This window comes from Sprattus sprattus, assembly GCF_963457725.1.
Source record: "Sprattus sprattus genome assembly, chromosome: 2".
Classification (NCBI taxonomy): domain Eukaryota; kingdom Metazoa; phylum Chordata; class Actinopteri; order Clupeiformes; family Clupeidae; genus Sprattus; species Sprattus sprattus.
In genome coordinates, this window is record NC_137921.1 from 44,684,423 (window position 1) to 44,701,919 (window position 17,497).

At 40.4% G+C, this 17,497-nt stretch overlaps 2 protein-coding genes across 2 annotated transcripts; both read right to left on the bottom strand.

The window, feature by feature from the left end:
- Window positions 1–284: 284 nt before the first annotated feature.
- mcoln2 (mucolipin TRP cation channel 2) lies at window positions 285–11,274 on the bottom strand (the record flags this gene model as incomplete). The annotated part of the gene is made up of 14 exons (XM_080832876.1): window positions 285–321; window positions 3,548–3,675; window positions 5,620–5,826; window positions 6,659–6,781; window positions 6,942–7,043; window positions 7,554–7,703; window positions 7,946–8,058; window positions 8,226–8,325; window positions 8,429–8,525; window positions 8,597–8,675; window positions 8,785–8,941; window positions 9,990–10,163; window positions 10,317–10,470; window positions 11,231–11,274. The coding sequence occupies 14 exons, from the start codon at window positions 11,272–11,274 to the stop codon at window positions 285–287; spliced, it is 1,665 nt and encodes a 554-aa protein (XP_080689002.1).
- A 436-nt stretch (window positions 11,275–11,710) lies between these two features.
- clcc1 (chloride channel CLIC-like 1) lies at window positions 11,711–16,909 on the bottom strand. The gene is made up of 10 exons (XM_080832874.1): window positions 16,278–16,909; window positions 16,052–16,168; window positions 15,828–15,938; window positions 15,492–15,716; window positions 15,160–15,300; window positions 14,951–15,050; window positions 14,758–14,855; window positions 14,394–14,540; window positions 13,355–14,056; window positions 11,711–11,994 (listed from the first exon to the last, which is right to left on the bottom strand). Exons 1-10 carry the CDS (start codon window positions 16,434–16,436, stop codon window positions 11,902–11,904), a joined length of 1,893 nt encoding a protein of 630 aa, XP_080689000.1. The 5' UTR covers window positions 16,437–16,909; the 3' UTR covers window positions 11,711–11,901.
- Window positions 16,910–17,497: the final 588 nt, after the last annotated feature.

A 17,497-nucleotide genomic window follows, 5' to 3' on the forward strand; every position in this document is an offset into this window, starting at 1 on the left:
ATGTTACCCTTGACACAATTGAGGAAATGCACAATCGGCAATCATTGCTTTACACTGTTAACCTTGTGCAAATGGAGCAATGATTGGGCCCACTCATCATTTGTCCGTCCACACTGAACTGATGGCTAAATGCTTTCCACCCATTTGCTGTGATCTCAGTCGACCCTACTGGCTGCATTAGCCCTGCTCTTCTCATACTCCATGTTTCTGAGCCAGGCAGCGCTCAGCATGTTAGTGTCCTTAGTTTTCTTTCCCTCTCTTCTCCAGGTGTGTACTATGGGACATCAGCTGAGGATAACTACAGTGTCATCTTTCGGAACCCTGTGAAAGAATTACAGAAAAATTAAAGAAAAATTACAGAAAAATTAAAAAAAGGTGACACAAACTGTCACAATTATACAATTTTAAATATGTCTCTGATTTTATTTATGGAACATAAAATACATACAGATTAGTCCAGTATGTAACTTATTTTAATGATCCATATAGTTGATCTCGGCAAGCAAAAATTAATTCTGGGATCACAAGGTTGGCTAGTATGATCACTTTTAAAGATGTCTTTAACGTTCAACAAAACATATTAACCACAGTTTCTGGTGTAATAGATCAAAGATGGTTATCGCCAATCCCTTCTTTAACACACAACATGACTCATGGCTGCATGCAGAGGGAGAAACAAAACACAGCACTTTGCTCTTGGCCCTGTAAATAAACAATGAAAACTCAACACTCTCCTTTCCCAAAATGTACAGAAGTCTGGAGATGAATAGCTCTCCACTTGCTAGGTTTTAGCCTTGCTTATAGCCATTGACATGAATCTGGCTACCCGTAAAAAAAAAAATATATCCCAATTCCTGAGTAGGGCACAGGCAGAACACTTTACTTGTGTGCCACCATGGGCTAAGAGAGCCTATCACAATCTGCACCTATTTTTTAAATTAGCCTATAATTTAAGAATCCACCAATAACATGTAAGTCTACATAAATCATTTTAATTGTATTTCTTTCATTAATATGCTGAAAATTAAAACGGTTTTGCATCTTTACCTTTATCCTATGTTCACAATTCAGTTGCTCTTTATGCTTGACACATGATGATTATAGCTATGGCCTGCATGTGCAGTAGAATGGGCCTGGTGGTGATTATGTTTTCAGAAAATAAAGAAAAAACACACACATGCACCAACAGATGGACATAAAGTAACAAAAATGTTGAGTTGATATAATTCACTGACATTGCATTAGTGGATCATTGACAATCTCCCCATTAAAGAAATAGTCTAGCCTAAACTACTAACTTATTAGGACGGCTGAACTACTAACTTATTAGGACGGCTGCAGTCTATCACGGACAGTGAGTAGTAGGGACAGTACTCATTAAAAGAATACCCACTGTTCCACGGACACTCGTCATTGCACCCATTTGTAAGGAAGTTGCACCCCTGAGAGGTGTTCTGCAAGGTGAAAGTTTGTAGGGTATGCAGCTGTTTCATCAGAAATTAACTGGTGGTCAGATCAACTTCCTCTTCCTCTAAAGACACCTTAAAGTCCCTCAACGGGTAATGAAGACATCTTTTTTTGTATCGAATCCACTATGTTCTTTTTCTTTCAATGACAAAATAAAAAAAGTTTAAATGATGTTCCAACGTGTTTTAGCCTGTTTGAAAATGATGACTCACTGTCTTTTTGTGACCTGCCATCATTTATAAAACTGCTTAAAATTGTATATCGTAGGGAGCTTTAGATAGCAATATCATTATGTATCCAAAAGAAAAAAAATACTTGTTGAACATTAAAATAAACCAAATTGTGAAGTGTGGCTCATCCAACACCTAATAATAGTGTACACTTAATTGTGTTTAGTCAACAAAAGAGCATTGAGCTTTCTAGAGTGAAAATAAAACACACATGGTTATATATGTAAAAGGTACAGGGCCAGAGAGCTGAAACAAGGAAGAGATAGTCCAAGACAATCAGAATTGTTGTTTACATCTTAAAGGCACCCAGTGCAACTTTATGTAAACATTCAATGAAAAATAAACATTCAATTTCTAGTCTTTTTTACACGTAGTAAGTTTCAATAACTCCATACCATTACATATCGTCATTCAAGGAGCAAAGATGAGACGTCATTGTGTGGTGAGAACTGATAGAAAATCGTAAACAACAACAATCGCCGGGGGGGGGGGAGAGGCCATTTTTCCATTGACTGGAAGCCTGCTGTATTTATTGTAGGTTACAAAAAATAAAGAACATTTTTGAACAATTGCGATTGTTGTTGTTATCGATTTTCTATCAGTTCTCACCACACAACGAAGTCTCATCTTTGCTCCTTGAATGTCGATATGGAATGGTATGGAGTTATTGAAACTTACTACGTTTAAAAAAGACTAGAAATTGAATGTTTATTTTTAAGCCTCGAAAGTTGTACTGGGTGCCTTTAAATGTTTGAACAATTTTTAAATATATTGTTCTAATGAGATTATTGATCCTCTCTACATATTTTTGCGTAAATCCTATAGATATTTCTGGGGGGATACTTTTGCAAAATAAAAAATATCACAGGGCAGACTATATCTAAGATTACTCACAAGAAGAGGCAATCACGGACATAAATGCCAGTGCCAGACAAAATCAAGAACTTTCTGGTAAGTGCATTTGAGAAACAAAAGTAATGGGTACCCAGCTGATTATATTTGCAATCAAAAGCTAAATGGACTCAGAGAGTCTTTCTCACTAGATTGCAGAGGGCCAGCTTTATCAGAGCTTACACCCAAGTGCATATACCAGTGAAGGATATCCTTGCATCTGAACCTCCCCTGGGGAGATATGGGCTCTCCCAAAGACAAACAAACAATGAGGTCAGCGTGCTGCCTATGAAGCGCTCAGCCACATGTGTTTATCGAATCCCATCCAAAAAGACTACATACCCACACGTATGTGAGGTTGCCACTAACATTTATGCTTGCAATGGCTCCTAAGACAAACTGTTATTATTTAAAGCATTACCGTACAGTGAACCAATTTCACATGTACTAGTGCTCCAATGGAAATTTTCTAGCAGTACACCCCACTATAATAATCAAGGGACATCACCACAATGGGCTTTTTTGTATATAACCACTAGCCCAGCGGTTAGGCTTTTTCATCTCTTCAATCCTTTTTCTTTAAACTTGTTTGGGAGTGCTGAACAGAGAGTTATAAACCACGCCACCAAACACATATGGCTACAGTGGGGGTGGTTGCTTGGGGAAGGGGAAGAGGACGATGACTGGGAGGGACGGATGGTGGGGGGATGGGGTGGTTGGAGGAACGCAACTTTCTCCCTCCACTGTAGTTTGTCTTGGTGCTTGTATGTTTATCGCAAAGCCACTGCAGCCAAAGGGAAAGGCCTTTCCCAGAGTAACCCTGCATTTCTCTGTAATCAGCACATTGCCGGGTGTGTCCGCATTTCTCCCACCACTAATTTTATTTCTCATGCCACAGTGGGCTAACCTCAAGGAGGAGGAAGCTATCCTCCGCTTCTGATGACAGAGATTGGATATACCTTCCGCAGCAGCATAGACTGGAGAGGAATGGCTGGGTCTCGGTACGTTCCTCCTCACAGGGGAAATCCTTCTGCTCTTTGAGGAACTTCTGCAGGTCTGTCATGGGGAAGCCATTCTTCTGGTAGTTCTGTGAAACAGTTAAAAAGTCCCTTTAGGAAATGGCATGGGGCAAACACATGAGGCGCATAGGACTTCTTCCTTTTGTAGTTATCATATGAAAACAAACAAACTAAATTAGCCCACCCCAAAAAAATTCTTAAAGATCTGGTTTAAGAAGGTCTCGTTTGAGTTAGGCCGAATCTCGATTCTTCCCCTTGCCCCTTTTGCTTTGTCTTTGTCTTTGTCTTAACCCTAGCAATTGCAAGTGTAAGGGCCAAGGGCTGAAAACTTTCCCCTATGAAATGAGACGCCACTCGGTTTCGGGTACGTCATGCGTGACTGTATGAGCTATGAAACTAGCGATTTAAAAAAAGTCTAATGAAGAACATGGTTGCAAATATATATGGATACAACTGTGTAGAGCACGAAACAAGACTGTCGTCATTTTAAAATTAATTATAAAGCCAAAAATACTTACATGTAGTGTTTGTAGCATCTAGCTGGCAAGCTACCATATAAGCCAATGGAGTGGTGGTATACGCGCTAATTGTATCCTAAAACTACCGTTTGAAAGCTTCAGTTAAGACCTACAATACTATGCATCGTTCGTGTAGTACATTTCAGATCAAACAGAGTCATTATAAACATATAAAAAGTTGTGTAGATAGCTTTATTCATGTAAAATATTCCTCGCTTCAAGCAGCCATGTTTTTTTTTGAAAATTCCCGAACTGGTTTCGCTATGTGCTCTGGGATAGCCCTTGGAGTTAAGTGAGCTCTCAGATAATCTTAAAAATAAGGGGTACATAGCACTCAATCTTTTCCCTTAATCTTGATCAAATTGGGTATCGAGACACCACTAGCTCTCACATGAACGCGCAATTTTAAGGGTAAGGGGGAAGATAAGGGGTAAGGGGAAGTATAGGCCCAATCTCAATACTTCCCCTTACCCCTTATCTTCCCCCTTACCCTTGAAATTGCGCGTTCATGTGAGAGCTAGTGGTGTCTCGATACCCAATTTGATCAAGATTAAGGGGTAAGTTTAAGGGGTGTATGGCCCTCGTTTTTGAGATGATCGGAGAGCTACCTTGCTCCTCCAAGGGCTATCCCAGAGCACACCGCGAAACCAGCTCGGGAATTTTCAAAAAAACATGGCTGCTTGAAGCGAGGAATATTTTACATGAATAAAGCTATCTTCACAACTTTTTATATGTTTATAATGACTCGGTTTGATCTGACATCTGCTATCATGCTACATACACTACATGTAAGTATTTTTGGCTTGTTATAATTAATTTAAAAATGACGACAGTCTTGTTTCGTGCTCTACACAGTTGTATACATATATATTTGCAACCATGTTCTTCATTAGACTTTTTTTAAATCGCTAGTTTCATAGCTCATACAGTCACGCATGACGTACCCGAAACCGAGTGGCGTCTCATTTCATAGGGGAAAGATCTCAGCCCTTGGCCCTTACACTTGCAAGTGCTAGGGTTAAGACTAAGACAAGACTAAGCAAAAGGGGCAAGGAGAAGAATCGAGATTCGGCCTTATAGTCTTGTTTGAGTAGTGAAATGTCTTATTCAATTCAGAGTCTCGGTTCATTTCTTTAAGTGGAAGAACTTAAACATGTTCAAACATGACCAAAACAACTAAAACAGACCCATACATAAATAATTTGAAACATACAGATATTAATAATACTCCATAATATATCTCTAAACATAAATTGAGTCACCCTCCATTTCACCTGAAACTGAGAAATTGGCCATTTCATAATAACGCCAGCGTGACCATGGCAACATCCCATGACAATTACTCACTGCCCTGAGGCCACAAACAGGAAGATTTCTTGTGTTGCATTTCCGAATGCTTGAACCCTTGAGGTTGACATTGCTGGTACCTGACTTGTTACGTGTTTAGCGGTGAGAAGCACAACAGGATAAAAACCTAAACTCTGTCTGCGTTACCTTGATGGTCTCGTAGGAGTCCGTGATGAGGGCTATGAAGAGGCTGAGCACCATGTAGATGAAGACTGAGATGAAGGTGTAGAGGTAGACGCGGCTGAACACCCACACCAGTGTCGTCTTCTCCTCGAACTGGGCAAAGGTGGTGAACATGTCGTCTCCGTTCACCAGCGAAAAGAGACACTCTGCCACCCGGCTCAGGCCCTCAAACTGCAGAAGCAGAGCCCATTGAAGAGAACTGTTCAAATGTATGCTGTGGAACTATCTGTGTTTTAACTAGTTTGACATCAATTCCAGTGCAATTACTAACCAACATTTCCAAAGCTATTCTATAGTCATACACAGTGGCGTAGTCCAGGGTATACGCAGGTATACAGAGTATACACACTTATTTTTCAGTCAGCATTGGGTATACCCACCTCTTAAAACAGGGCGTTTATCCTGTGCTGTATGGGCTTCTTAAAATAATTGCAAAATTAAGAGTAAAGCCACTTCTTCAGGGACCACTACACCACTGGTCATACATCTAACAAAATGTAACAGAGACTATAAAAATCACACTCTATTTAATATATCTTCCATCAGCAAATACACTGGACTGGAAAAAATCTATGTATTATCAAGTGAATATCAAGCAGAGATGAGAATGTGTTATGTCTTAACTGCTACACAAAACTCTCTTCTGTACACCCATGCGACTTCTCCTCCAAGTTTCTAAGACCCAAACTTTTGTCTTGCACCACATTCCAGGGTTTGGGCTCAGCAATACTATATATAGAGATCATTCAATTCCTGAGACATATGCATATGGTTGGTCTGTGAACCACATTACCGCTATGGGTATGGGTCATTTACATAGGACAGCAAGAGCTTGGTGCCATCTAGTGGCAGTAAGTGGGTAACATCAGTGTACATGTCATAAGATACTTGAAGGAGCTTACTCATAAAGGAATCACACCATTAACTGAACCATTGCTACCAACTTCATGCACACAATGACCCAGCTTCAAAACCCTAAACCTCAGGTGTGAGTGTGTGGTACCTTCTCATGATAAGGCCCCAACACGATCCAGCCACAGAACGTGTAGCCCAGGTAGATCATCCCTGCACAGCAGCTGAAGCGTAGCACCTTGGGTAAAGAAGCTCTCATGGTGAGGATGAGCACCTGGGGATAGAACCAGAAGTGTTTGAGGGAAGCTACTGGGGAAAGACAAGGAAGGAGTAACAGTGAATTATCACACATTTGCTAAACACAAGCTTAATATTCAAAAGCTCTCACAATGAGTCATGTTCAAATGTGAGTGTATTTGAATGGATTAACATACATTGTATTTCTGGAAATATCCCAAGTATCTGATTACGCCAACCCAAACCATCAGTGTTGACGTCCCTAAGAAGATGCTGCACACGTCATAGCTGGTAAGGCTCTGCAGAGAATGAAAGATAAATATTTGTTCTCTGCTGTTTGGCATGGGCTAAGCCTTATCATAACAGTGTCCATGCTATACAGAGTGTTCATGGAATGCGTGGATCAATGAACAAAGTCTAAAGATGTCTACTACTGTAATGGCTGAGTCACAAGGAACTTTTTTTCAGTCTCCAATCACGATGGGTGTCTGAACCTTGTGAACACGTCACCTCTTTGTTAACAAGGTAGACAACTCTACAGAAAAAGCATTTCAGCCATGACATAATGTTGGGAGAACTCTAATGGATTCAAAGTCAGCTGTTGACTATAGCGCATGGTTCTTATTTACTGCACAATCTCTGCCCACACACTAAATAACCTCACCAATTACATAACCACAAACAAGACTTTTAACCATCTAGTCAATTATATGTGCACTAAAAACCCACAGAAATTCACAATAAACTACTTCTTGACTGAAATAAAATATATGCCATAACTTTACAATTTGGACCTTAATTACGAGTACCTTTGCCTGAATTTCCATCTTCAGTATTGAGCCCACTATTGCCAGAACGTCGCTGATGATCACCAAGACGTACCAGCCATTTAAGAACTCCCTCTTGTCGTCCTCACATACCTTGCGATTATAATTCTCAAGAAAGAACTTTGAGAACCTCTAGAAAGTAAAGAGGAAGTTATTATTTAATTTTTAAATACATTTTTCTGTACGGGGTACAACTTTATAGTTATTGGGGGCAAGCATTTAATTATCAAAAATAACATGTGGCCCTTATTTGATTTATATCCAGTGAGGGAAAAAGTTAAAATGAGGAAGATAAAATTGAAGCGATAGATGGTAGTAAAACTGTGTGTACTGTTAATAATTAGCTAAGATAGCTAAGATGAACTGATACCTACCTGAAGTAGCCTGACTGCCAGGACTATGGAGCGAGTGCAGAGCACAGCAGACACTAGACACACTAAGATAACAAAGCCATCAAACACCAGCAGGTAGTGCGTGTTCTTCTGAGCTAGAACAAACCAAAACATACAGTTACACTTAAAAACCAACACAATGAGCCTGCACTTGGACGGGGTTTTTACACCCTTGTTTTTTTTAAAGTTCAGTTAGGTACATGTTCAAATCGTTAGGCATCATTATTGATGCTGCACCACTGAAAAACATTACTATGCATACCAGTTCCTGAGATCCTCCAGTTTTTGCATGTATTGCTCTGAGCATCAATATCCAGGTATATTTTCACCTTTCCACTGTGACACTTGTTGTCAAATGTTATCTGAAATATGCAGTGTTTCATAATTTCATGGATTTGTCCATATCTGTAAAAGCAAATGCATAAAAGACCCCCCCCCCCCCCCCCAAGAAGAAACTAAACTTACAACACCACTGAAAGTATAGCAGTCAGGCAGCTCCCGAGACCGAACAGTTTGCAGATTTATTCCTTTTAGTTGGAAGGAGATCTCAATGTCAACGAGCCTGCATTAAACCAAACACATCATTATAACTTTCTTTCTGAGGAAAAAATAAATAAATAAAAAGTAATTTACCTGTAAAAATCTAGCTTGAAAAAGGTTGCATTGTCTTTTTTCCACGTGGCCATGTGTCGGGGATCAAGACTCAAGCAAACTGAAGTAAAACATTAAGAAATTTAAAATCACATCGGGCAGGGGATTTAAGAAAGACCTTTCCTGGTTCTACCTATGTAGAACACAGAATGACATCTCATCTGGCTGACCTGTTTCTGTCCGGGAGTCAATGTCATAGTACTCGTCTGAGGGCTGCACGCTGCCTCTACTGTAGGCCTCCTTGCAGACGGCCAGTGGTACCAGAGTTCCGTCCTCCTGCTCTGCATAACTCACTGGCCCAAGCGTCAGGTCACCTAATTTGGCAAACTGCAAAGACCACAAGTCTGTAGTATAGCATATGTGCATGTGAACGGCAGGAGAGGGGCTGATTTAATTGCGTCAGTATCTGAGGATTCCTTAATGCAGCTCAATAAACCACACTCACATTCATGAGTGAATCACTGCTGTTCTTAATTCATCTAGAGTGTATTTATATATAACTGTATTTAATGGGACATGAAATGTTTGAACAAGCTGCCTTTTGCCATTTCTTATTCTTGGTTATGCTAGCTAGCTGTACATGATTATTGACATTTCCATGGTCCATACAGTAAGTTAAAATGTGTGGAGTGAGAATGGCATGTTGGTATTTGAGTGTGGTATGCAGATGACCCTAAACTCCTCTCTTTCTCTCTTAATCCCCCCACCACTATCTTTTGTACAGATATTAATAAGCTGCAAGCTTGGACCAGCAGAATTGTTTTAGAGCAGGGGTTTTCAACTGAATTTGTCCCAGGGACCTAGCCTGACGATGTCATACTCATAATTCTAGTCAGAATATGAGTCTAATACTGACCCATTGGGCTATGATTATGGGGCGTGTTTCAACGTAATCCGCGGCCCACTGATGTGCCTGCACGCGCGTGCGTGCGTGTTTGTAATCTATGCCACGCCCCCTCCCCTCGCACAGATATTCTGTCTGTAGCACTTGTCAGTATAATTTCTTCGATATTTTTCACAATATTTAAGAGAGATCTTTAAATGTGTTGAAATATCAAAGCGGATGTATACAAATAAAAAAAATCAATGGTGAACTGATCAACATAGGCTCATGTCACGGACCCCCTGCAATGCCATCGCGGACCACCAGGGGGCCACGGACCCCCGGTTGAAAACCCCTGTTGTAAAGGTATTATGAGTCAGTTTGCACTTAGGGGTCCATTAGTCATGCTCAGACACATGCATGCTTTAAAACAGCCTACACTTAAGAAATCAGAGTTAGGTATCTTCATGAAGGTAAGACAGGAAGGAATGTGATCTATGCCAATGAAAACCGGAGGGAAAGTAGAGAAACAGAAATACAGGATGAGCTTACCTGATCTATTGTATAAAAGAGGCTGTCATAGACACTTTCCTGAGAGTACACAGACACACTGTAATCATCCTCATCTAAGCCACTGTATCCTTTTAGGAACAGCTTCTTGAAAGCAATCAAATTCTCCTCTTTATATGAGACTACAAGCTGGTTGTTCAGGCCAAACAGGACAAGCTTTGGAAATACAAAAAAGGTTTACATTGAAACATATTGTAAAGACATACTGTAAACATTAATGGATTGTCATGACAAAATGGTCTTCCGTGAGTGGGACATTTTTTAATAATATGGTCTTCAGTGGTGTAAAATTGTTTGTGTATGCATCACCTGAGTAGTGATCATGATGATTTTCAAGATCTGTACACCCAGTTTCCATGGTTTTTGACGACGTGCTCTGTATTTTTCACATGGGCTCATAAAGTAGTATTTCAGGTCATCTCTTAATAATTCTTCTGTCCTGAGATCTGGGGCCAAGGTGTTCCTGTCACAAAATAAAGCCTATGACCACAGAACCATGGAGTGCAATGTGTCATTTCCAAAAAGGCCATTTCGTAAATAGATGACAGTATCATTGTCTCTGACCCCAAGTTTGTACTTTTAATGGCGGGTTTATTGCGTTTTACTGTCTTTGACAGTAGTCATGTCACATGAATATTCCTCACTTGAAAGAGGAACAAATTATGTTGAATCCGCATGTTGTAAGGGAGAAGCTGTATTTTTAAAATTTGCCTATACCTAGGCCTATACCTTCTCAACTTCAGCGGAGTTTCCAATCGTAGAAAAAGTGCAAATAAGTTTTAGGACGTGCTGGGAAGAGAACACTAACTGCATTCATGTGGGAAAAGTCCAAGGTTAACCGTGAGCAATCAAAACCTCGTTGAATGTTTGCACCAACCTCATTACGAAAACGTTTTATAACGCGAGAGCAGGATACTCATTTTAACTGAAAACATTTAACGTTTTTTTTGGTTATCTCTTTGTTTATTTTTCATAGTAACCAGTACAAAATAGGGTTCTAATGTTATATATTTTCCCTCCTGATTATCACACCGGCCCCATATTTGCGAATGCATGGCATAGACTACGCTATTGTAGGCTAACAGTTCTTTTAATTCCACATCTGCTGCACCGTATTATCAATTATTAACATACAGGCATGTCATTTTTGAAGCTTGACATGTTTGTATTTTGAAGTTTTCCAGTAGACTTTTAGTGACCAAACATTCTAAGATGTTTCTTACCGTGCCGGCTCCCCAATTTCGGTATATGTAGCAAACAACTCCATTGTTATTTGACATTTGTGGATCTGTCTTCAACTAATCAAAGGTCTTTCGGCTTCTTTTCAATCATTTAAATTACTGATGGTTTTCAACTGTTACCAAAACGGACAGAAAGCATGTTTGGTCAGCGGTCAAACTCTGATGGGAACATCTGACCAATCAACACATGCTCTTATTCTGTAGGTGTGTTTTCACCGTACCCGTAGACCAACCTCCAAGCGTTACAGGAAACCTACAAAAAGGAATGAAACGCTGAGGCCCGCTGCTTGAAAATATATGAAATATATAATCCCCTGTCAAGCGTCAGCCGACTATTTTGGCTAAACTTGCATGCAGTGAATTATTATTTATTATGAATGTATCCCAGACAGAAACACCTACTTCATCAAAAGTACTACAAATATATATATATATTTTTTTACATACAGCATATAAAAAGGATAACAAAGCCAAGTTATTTTTATTGAATTAAAAAAACATGTATATTAGTAGTATCCTGATAAGTTATACAGGGACAAATAGACACGCATTGGGAAATATACATACAATTACTCATACCCATAACCAAATAACAAAGGCCATTTAAAGATGGACAAAAATAAAATTGTGATGGCACATGTTCTGAATGTCTCTTATGGCCCTGACTCTTGAACTGGAACCCCGATGTCCTCAACATGTCCACTTGTTAATAGTGTGTCCTTCTGCTCAGAAGAAACCCCTTCTGCCTAAAAACAGGAACACAACCAACATTAGTCATATACACAAATATAGACAAGACCAGCATTTCCCTATTCTTCGCCTCTGGAACCAAAACCTTGTATCCCAACCTATGCTTGTATCAACCTTTGCTAAACAAATCTGAGATTCCACAAAACAGGCTTACCAAGTTAACCTCAGAACTGAACACAAATCATGCCACCATTTTAAATAATTTTCTCAGCAACCGCTGCTGGCCTAGGGCATTACAACCTAGAACGCAGGCTGGTTATCTTTTGCAATTCCTGATGCAACCCATTTCTGTCACATCTGTAGTTTTGCCCAGTGTCTATATCAGTTGCTAAGCTAAAGATAAATAGTATTATTTCGGTGAACTTGTGATACATCTGATATGCTGGCTGCTTTTAACAGACCAGTTGAGACCAGGTGAGTGGGTTTTATTAATGAATGGCACTGTCTCCAGACAGGGCGCCTTGGTTATGTGCCAATGCAGAGAATATCTTAAAATAACTCCACTGACAAACAGTACTGTATATTACATGTGTCAAAAAGCACTGTGTGAAAGGAATATAATTCCAGCAAGAGAACTGAAGACACAATATTGTACACCATAGAACACAATTTGCCTAATTTTTTGGGGGGGGGAGATCACAAAAAGCACAAAAACAGACAATCCACAAACCAGTAACACATTTAGTTTCATTTGCTATCTTTGATAAACAGCAGTACAGGTTCAGACTGTGAATTTGACTGAAACCCTACACTGTGGCCAAGAAAGGGAAACTGAAAGTACCTGTCTACTGAAGTGAATGAACTCATCAGCTTAGTCACACAATGTGCTGAATGTTATTTGGCCTCTTTGCTGTTCCCATGTTCCCACTTTAGTTAAGTAGGCGAAGTCATACAAGTAATATACTACTTTTCAAAAGACAACGTGCTCATAAATTTACATGCAAATAAATAAAAGTTCGACATTCCACAAAAGTTAAATAACAAGGAACTACTATGAATTTAAATGCATGGTGAGGAAGGAACTTAAATTTCGGAGGGAAAAAAGGGTCTGAAGAACATTGATAACGGCATTCCACAGGAAGTCTGAGTGGGGTATGTTACTGTGTGTGATGAGACAACAAACAAATATGAACTTCACTTTACCAGTATCTCAGTAATCACCCTTTCAATAAGCAAAAAGATCTGAAATATTAAAATATAGGAACATTTTTTTAAAAAGATGTCTTAATATCAATTAAATTTCATTCTATTAATTTATATCAACAATAACATTAACCTCAATAATAATGACTATTGTCTCAAGGTGCTTTACAGAACCCAGTCATCAGACAATCTATCTGGTCTTTGGATACTTACGCTGACTCCTTGTAGAGATGCTAAAGATATCTGGTCTGATGCCAAAGGCCCTTGACTCTGTGTGGATGATGTGCTCTGCTGTGTCTGTTGATCTGATGGCCTCAAAGTCATAGTCCTCTCTCCCTCTGAGCCTTGCTCAGTTTGCTGGGAGTCACTGGTGTTGACTCTCTTGTCGGGCTGCTCTTTTCTCTTCTCGTCTTTGACAACCTCTTTCGCAGCAGGAGCAGCCGCTGCCGCTGCCTGGTCCTCCCCAGCAACCTCCCCCTCCAAGTCCCTCTCCTCTTCTACCCCCTCCTCGGGTAGCTTTGATCGGTCGGTCTCGTCTCCGCTGAAACGGTGTTCTGCATTACGCAGGGTCTCCACATTAACTCGCCGCTGGTTCTCCCTGGGTTTGACTGGTCTCCTCTGACGGACCTCTCCTCCTCTCCTTCCTTCTCCTCTGGCTTCAACACCACCACCACCTCCTCTTCCTCCCCTCCCCCTTCCCCCCTGATCCATACCACCCACGGGAAGTGGAGCATCCCCAGCTCCAAAGTGGTGCTGGTTGTCCTCATCCTCATCCGAGTCGGAATCTCTGTTCTGCAGCTGGGGGCGCTGGCCATGGTCTTGAAGTCTTGGTGGTGGTGGGTCTCTGCGACCTCTTCTTAGTGGGCCGGTAAGGACATGCTGGATGGCAGTCTGGGCACTACCATATGTGCAGAGCTAAGGAGAAGTGGGCAGAGAATATTAACTCCCAAAAGACTCAAATGTTCCCAATGTTAAAACCAGGGTAGAGAGTTACAAAAAAATGTGAAAAAGTCTACTGAGATGATTCTTAAGCAATGCTATAGTGTCCGATATGTATGGGGAAAATAATAACATTTATAAACACTTATTTGACACTTTACCTATATGTCCAACAACTACTCAAGCTAAAAAAAACTTTCCTTTGATTTAAAGTTGTGATCAATTATTTATATCTGGGGCAACATAATTACACCAATGTCTACTGTATGTGTGAAGATGCGTGATGCTGTAGTTGAGTGTGTAAAGTCATTACCACAATGGACAGCACAATGGTGAGGAGGACGGGTATTTGAAGAGTTACTGGCAGATCCTTGAGAAGGGCTCTCAGGAACTCACTGATCCCCTGGCCAAAGTGTTTCAGAGGTTCCGTGATGAGGGTGGTAATGGTGACGGAGATGGCCTGTAAAAAAAAAAGTAACTTTCAACAACATTTTAAAGTTATGGTTTACAAGGGTGGGAATAGGATGTACCATGACAGATTGCAAAATGGAAGGGACCCTCCCACACATTTAACCACTATTTCCTGTAGGAAGACACTGAAAGGAGTTCACTATAACAGCTGATACATGACTGTTTTAGTATACAAGAATAACATTTATTTATTGTGTTTCATTTACCTTAGTTGGAGGCACCAGTAAAATGGGATTAACCATGAGTACTTCATAATACTTCTTGCAGGGATCATCTTGAAGAGTCCAGGTGCTCCTAAACCACTCTAGAAGAGAAGGCAACCATGTCAATGGAACACTGAACCATACATTTTTATATAAAAAAATAAAATGGCTGTAAATAATCCCATAATAATCATACCTCTCAAATTGTCCTCCCAGTCTATCTTCTTCACACCAGTGCATTTATCATTGACACGTTCCATCTTAACAATGTTGGTTTGGTGCTCAGCAAATGCAATCTAACAGAAGGAAACCATCCAAAATTTGATTACGGCAAATTCCTGTAGTAGTAAATATACACACATTGTTCCATCTTACAGGTAAATACGGAACGTTTCCATGGTGTACCTTGTAAAGATAAAACCAGTTCCAGACAACACTGATGAAAAAGCAGATGGCAAACATCCTCCTGAACTGGACAAACCATGAAACCGCGGACCAAACCTCGCTGCAGATGATGAGCACTATGACCAACACACAGATGGAGGTCTGCAAGATATAAAGGGCATTCTGAAGTTAACACTGAACCACTCTTTGTGGCTCTCGAGGTCATTTTGTCGAATTTGAAGAATTCTCCACAGAGAATGTACACTTAGGATGTGGCTGTGTATTTTCATGGCTGCGATTGTTATTGTAGTATTGTTATAGTTAGATCAGACAAAAAAAAGGAACACTTTCACCTTCATGACTGTGTCCAGCTCAACCCCAAATGTATCCTCAAAGCGCCATTTCCAGGCCTCATGGTCGTGTGGTTTGAAGTCAACAAGTATCTTACTAAGGGCATCATCCACCGAACCAGTCGTCCAGCTCTCACCCCCATCCAACAACTTCTGGAGCTCAGCCATAGTCCTCGGAGACAGATGTACTTTGGCATCATAGTCCATGCCATTTGGACCTTCACTTGGCTAACGCGTCAAAGCAGGAGAAGGAGAATAGGTGGGGTTGTCTTAGTGCTGGGGAAATGGCAACAATGTATGATTTAAGTCTTTGAGGGGAGGACAGCAGTAAAAACACACCAAGCCAAGTTTCGAGATTTCCTTCAGCAGTTTGGAGATGAATCGCTTGAAGATGGGATTACACGTTGGTGGAAGAGGTAAAGAGGACATCTTCCGTTTGTTCTCCTGTACCTGTAATGTAATGTTGCTGCTTAAACTGTACAACTACATTTTGTACCCAACACTCTACATTTTATACCTAAACACACATCTATTTAAAATCGATAAGACGATTCAATTCTTACCGCCCTCTCTAGCATCTGAACTTTCTTGTTGCACTCAGAGACATCAGGACACTGCTGCAAAGGGCATGGCCCCTGTATGTACTCTCTTCGTTTAGTGGGCACATTGTCGTAGATTACCTTTTGAGAACGCAAGTAAATCAGACGAATTTAAAGTCCGCTCCTGATATAAAAATTGATTAAATAAGATTTAAATTAGCTGTAATGACGACAAATAACGTATACTTACGTCCGGGGGTTTCCTCATGGTCTTTGTGGTTGCATCGTAGTTCAACATGTCAAATGGATCAACCCAATCATCATCTTGTCCTTGTGTCAATAACAACGCACTGAGCAGACCGATAATGACAAAACATCTTCCAGCAGTCGAAAGATTGCTACAGGACATTGTTAATGACAAGACATGCGTTTTTTAAGACAATTAATGCGCAAAAAAATAAGCCAGCGTGAACGCAACCAGCCTAGCAAGCCGGATATGTTAATCAGCCTATGTCATAGGAGAGCAGCTAAGGCTAGCGCTGAATTAATTCAATGCAATTTCAGACAAAATGACAATATGTCACACGATGCGGAAAGGGGCACTGGAAATGAAACACCAGAGTACGATAGATTCTGACACATCTGACACAGGCAGTTGTGATGGCTAGGCTAACGCTAGCTAACAGCTGTATTACCAGTTAGCACAGCAAACAGTGTCCGATTACTTGTTAATAACCACGACGCATTTGTTATTCGCAAAGAAAAGGCAAACATGAAGCTGAAACTATATCCCCAGCGACTTCAAATCAAATCTAAAAGCTAATTACAAGATATACGTGCAGCTGACATTCGGTACTCTCTTATCTTAGCAGCGTGTGACCAGCGACAATAACAATATTTTCAATATGTCCTCCACTCGTATTTCTTTTCAAAATAAAAGTCAACGCGTATTCATGACTAAAAAAAGTGTATGACAAAAAAATAACCTATAAGTGTTGTTCAGCTGAAAGGGTGAGGGAAGAGAAAGGGTGTTTGATAGGTAGGCTATACAAAATGTATAGATTTGGCTCACACTAATCCCTCCCACCCTGATCAGGTATTTTTGAAAAAAAAAACCTCTGGTAAGAGACTGCAGTAAGCCCAGGGTACTGTTCGGCGACGCTCGCTAAACGGTTTAGCGAGCTAGATTCCAGGCCAAAAAAAGAGAACGCCCCTTTATCGGGTTCGGAGAAGCAACTTCTGATAAATTACCATAGTAACATATCACTTAGCACTAACCTGCTCCAGGGCAGGCTAACCAAAGTTTAGCTGGCTAAACTTGCCACACCCACGCCAAAAGGAGGGATCCCATTGACAAGGAGTCATATTATAGTTTGATTAGCGTAGGAAGAGTTCTTTGCGATCGCCAAGATCCATTTTTCCATCATGATGAGTTCTTGTATGAGCGCTACCGATCCACCCGACAAGGAA

What these genes read in the sequence shown, in the direction of transcription:
- clcc1 (XM_080832874.1), bottom strand. Translation starts at nt 16,436, where the DNA reads ATGTCCTGTAGCAATCTTTCGACTGCTGGAAGATGTTTTGTCATTATC. An exon ending in ACTGGTTTTATCTTTACAAG is followed by an intron (nt 15,051 to 15,159) that starts GTACACCATGGA and finishes TCCTTCTGTTAG; the next exon opens with ATTGCATTTGCTGAGCACCA. An exon ending in CATCTCTACAAGGAGTCAGC is followed by an intron (nt 11,995 to 13,354) that starts GTAAGTATCCAA and finishes TCCTGTTTTTAG; the next exon opens with GCAGAAGGGGTTTCTTCTGA.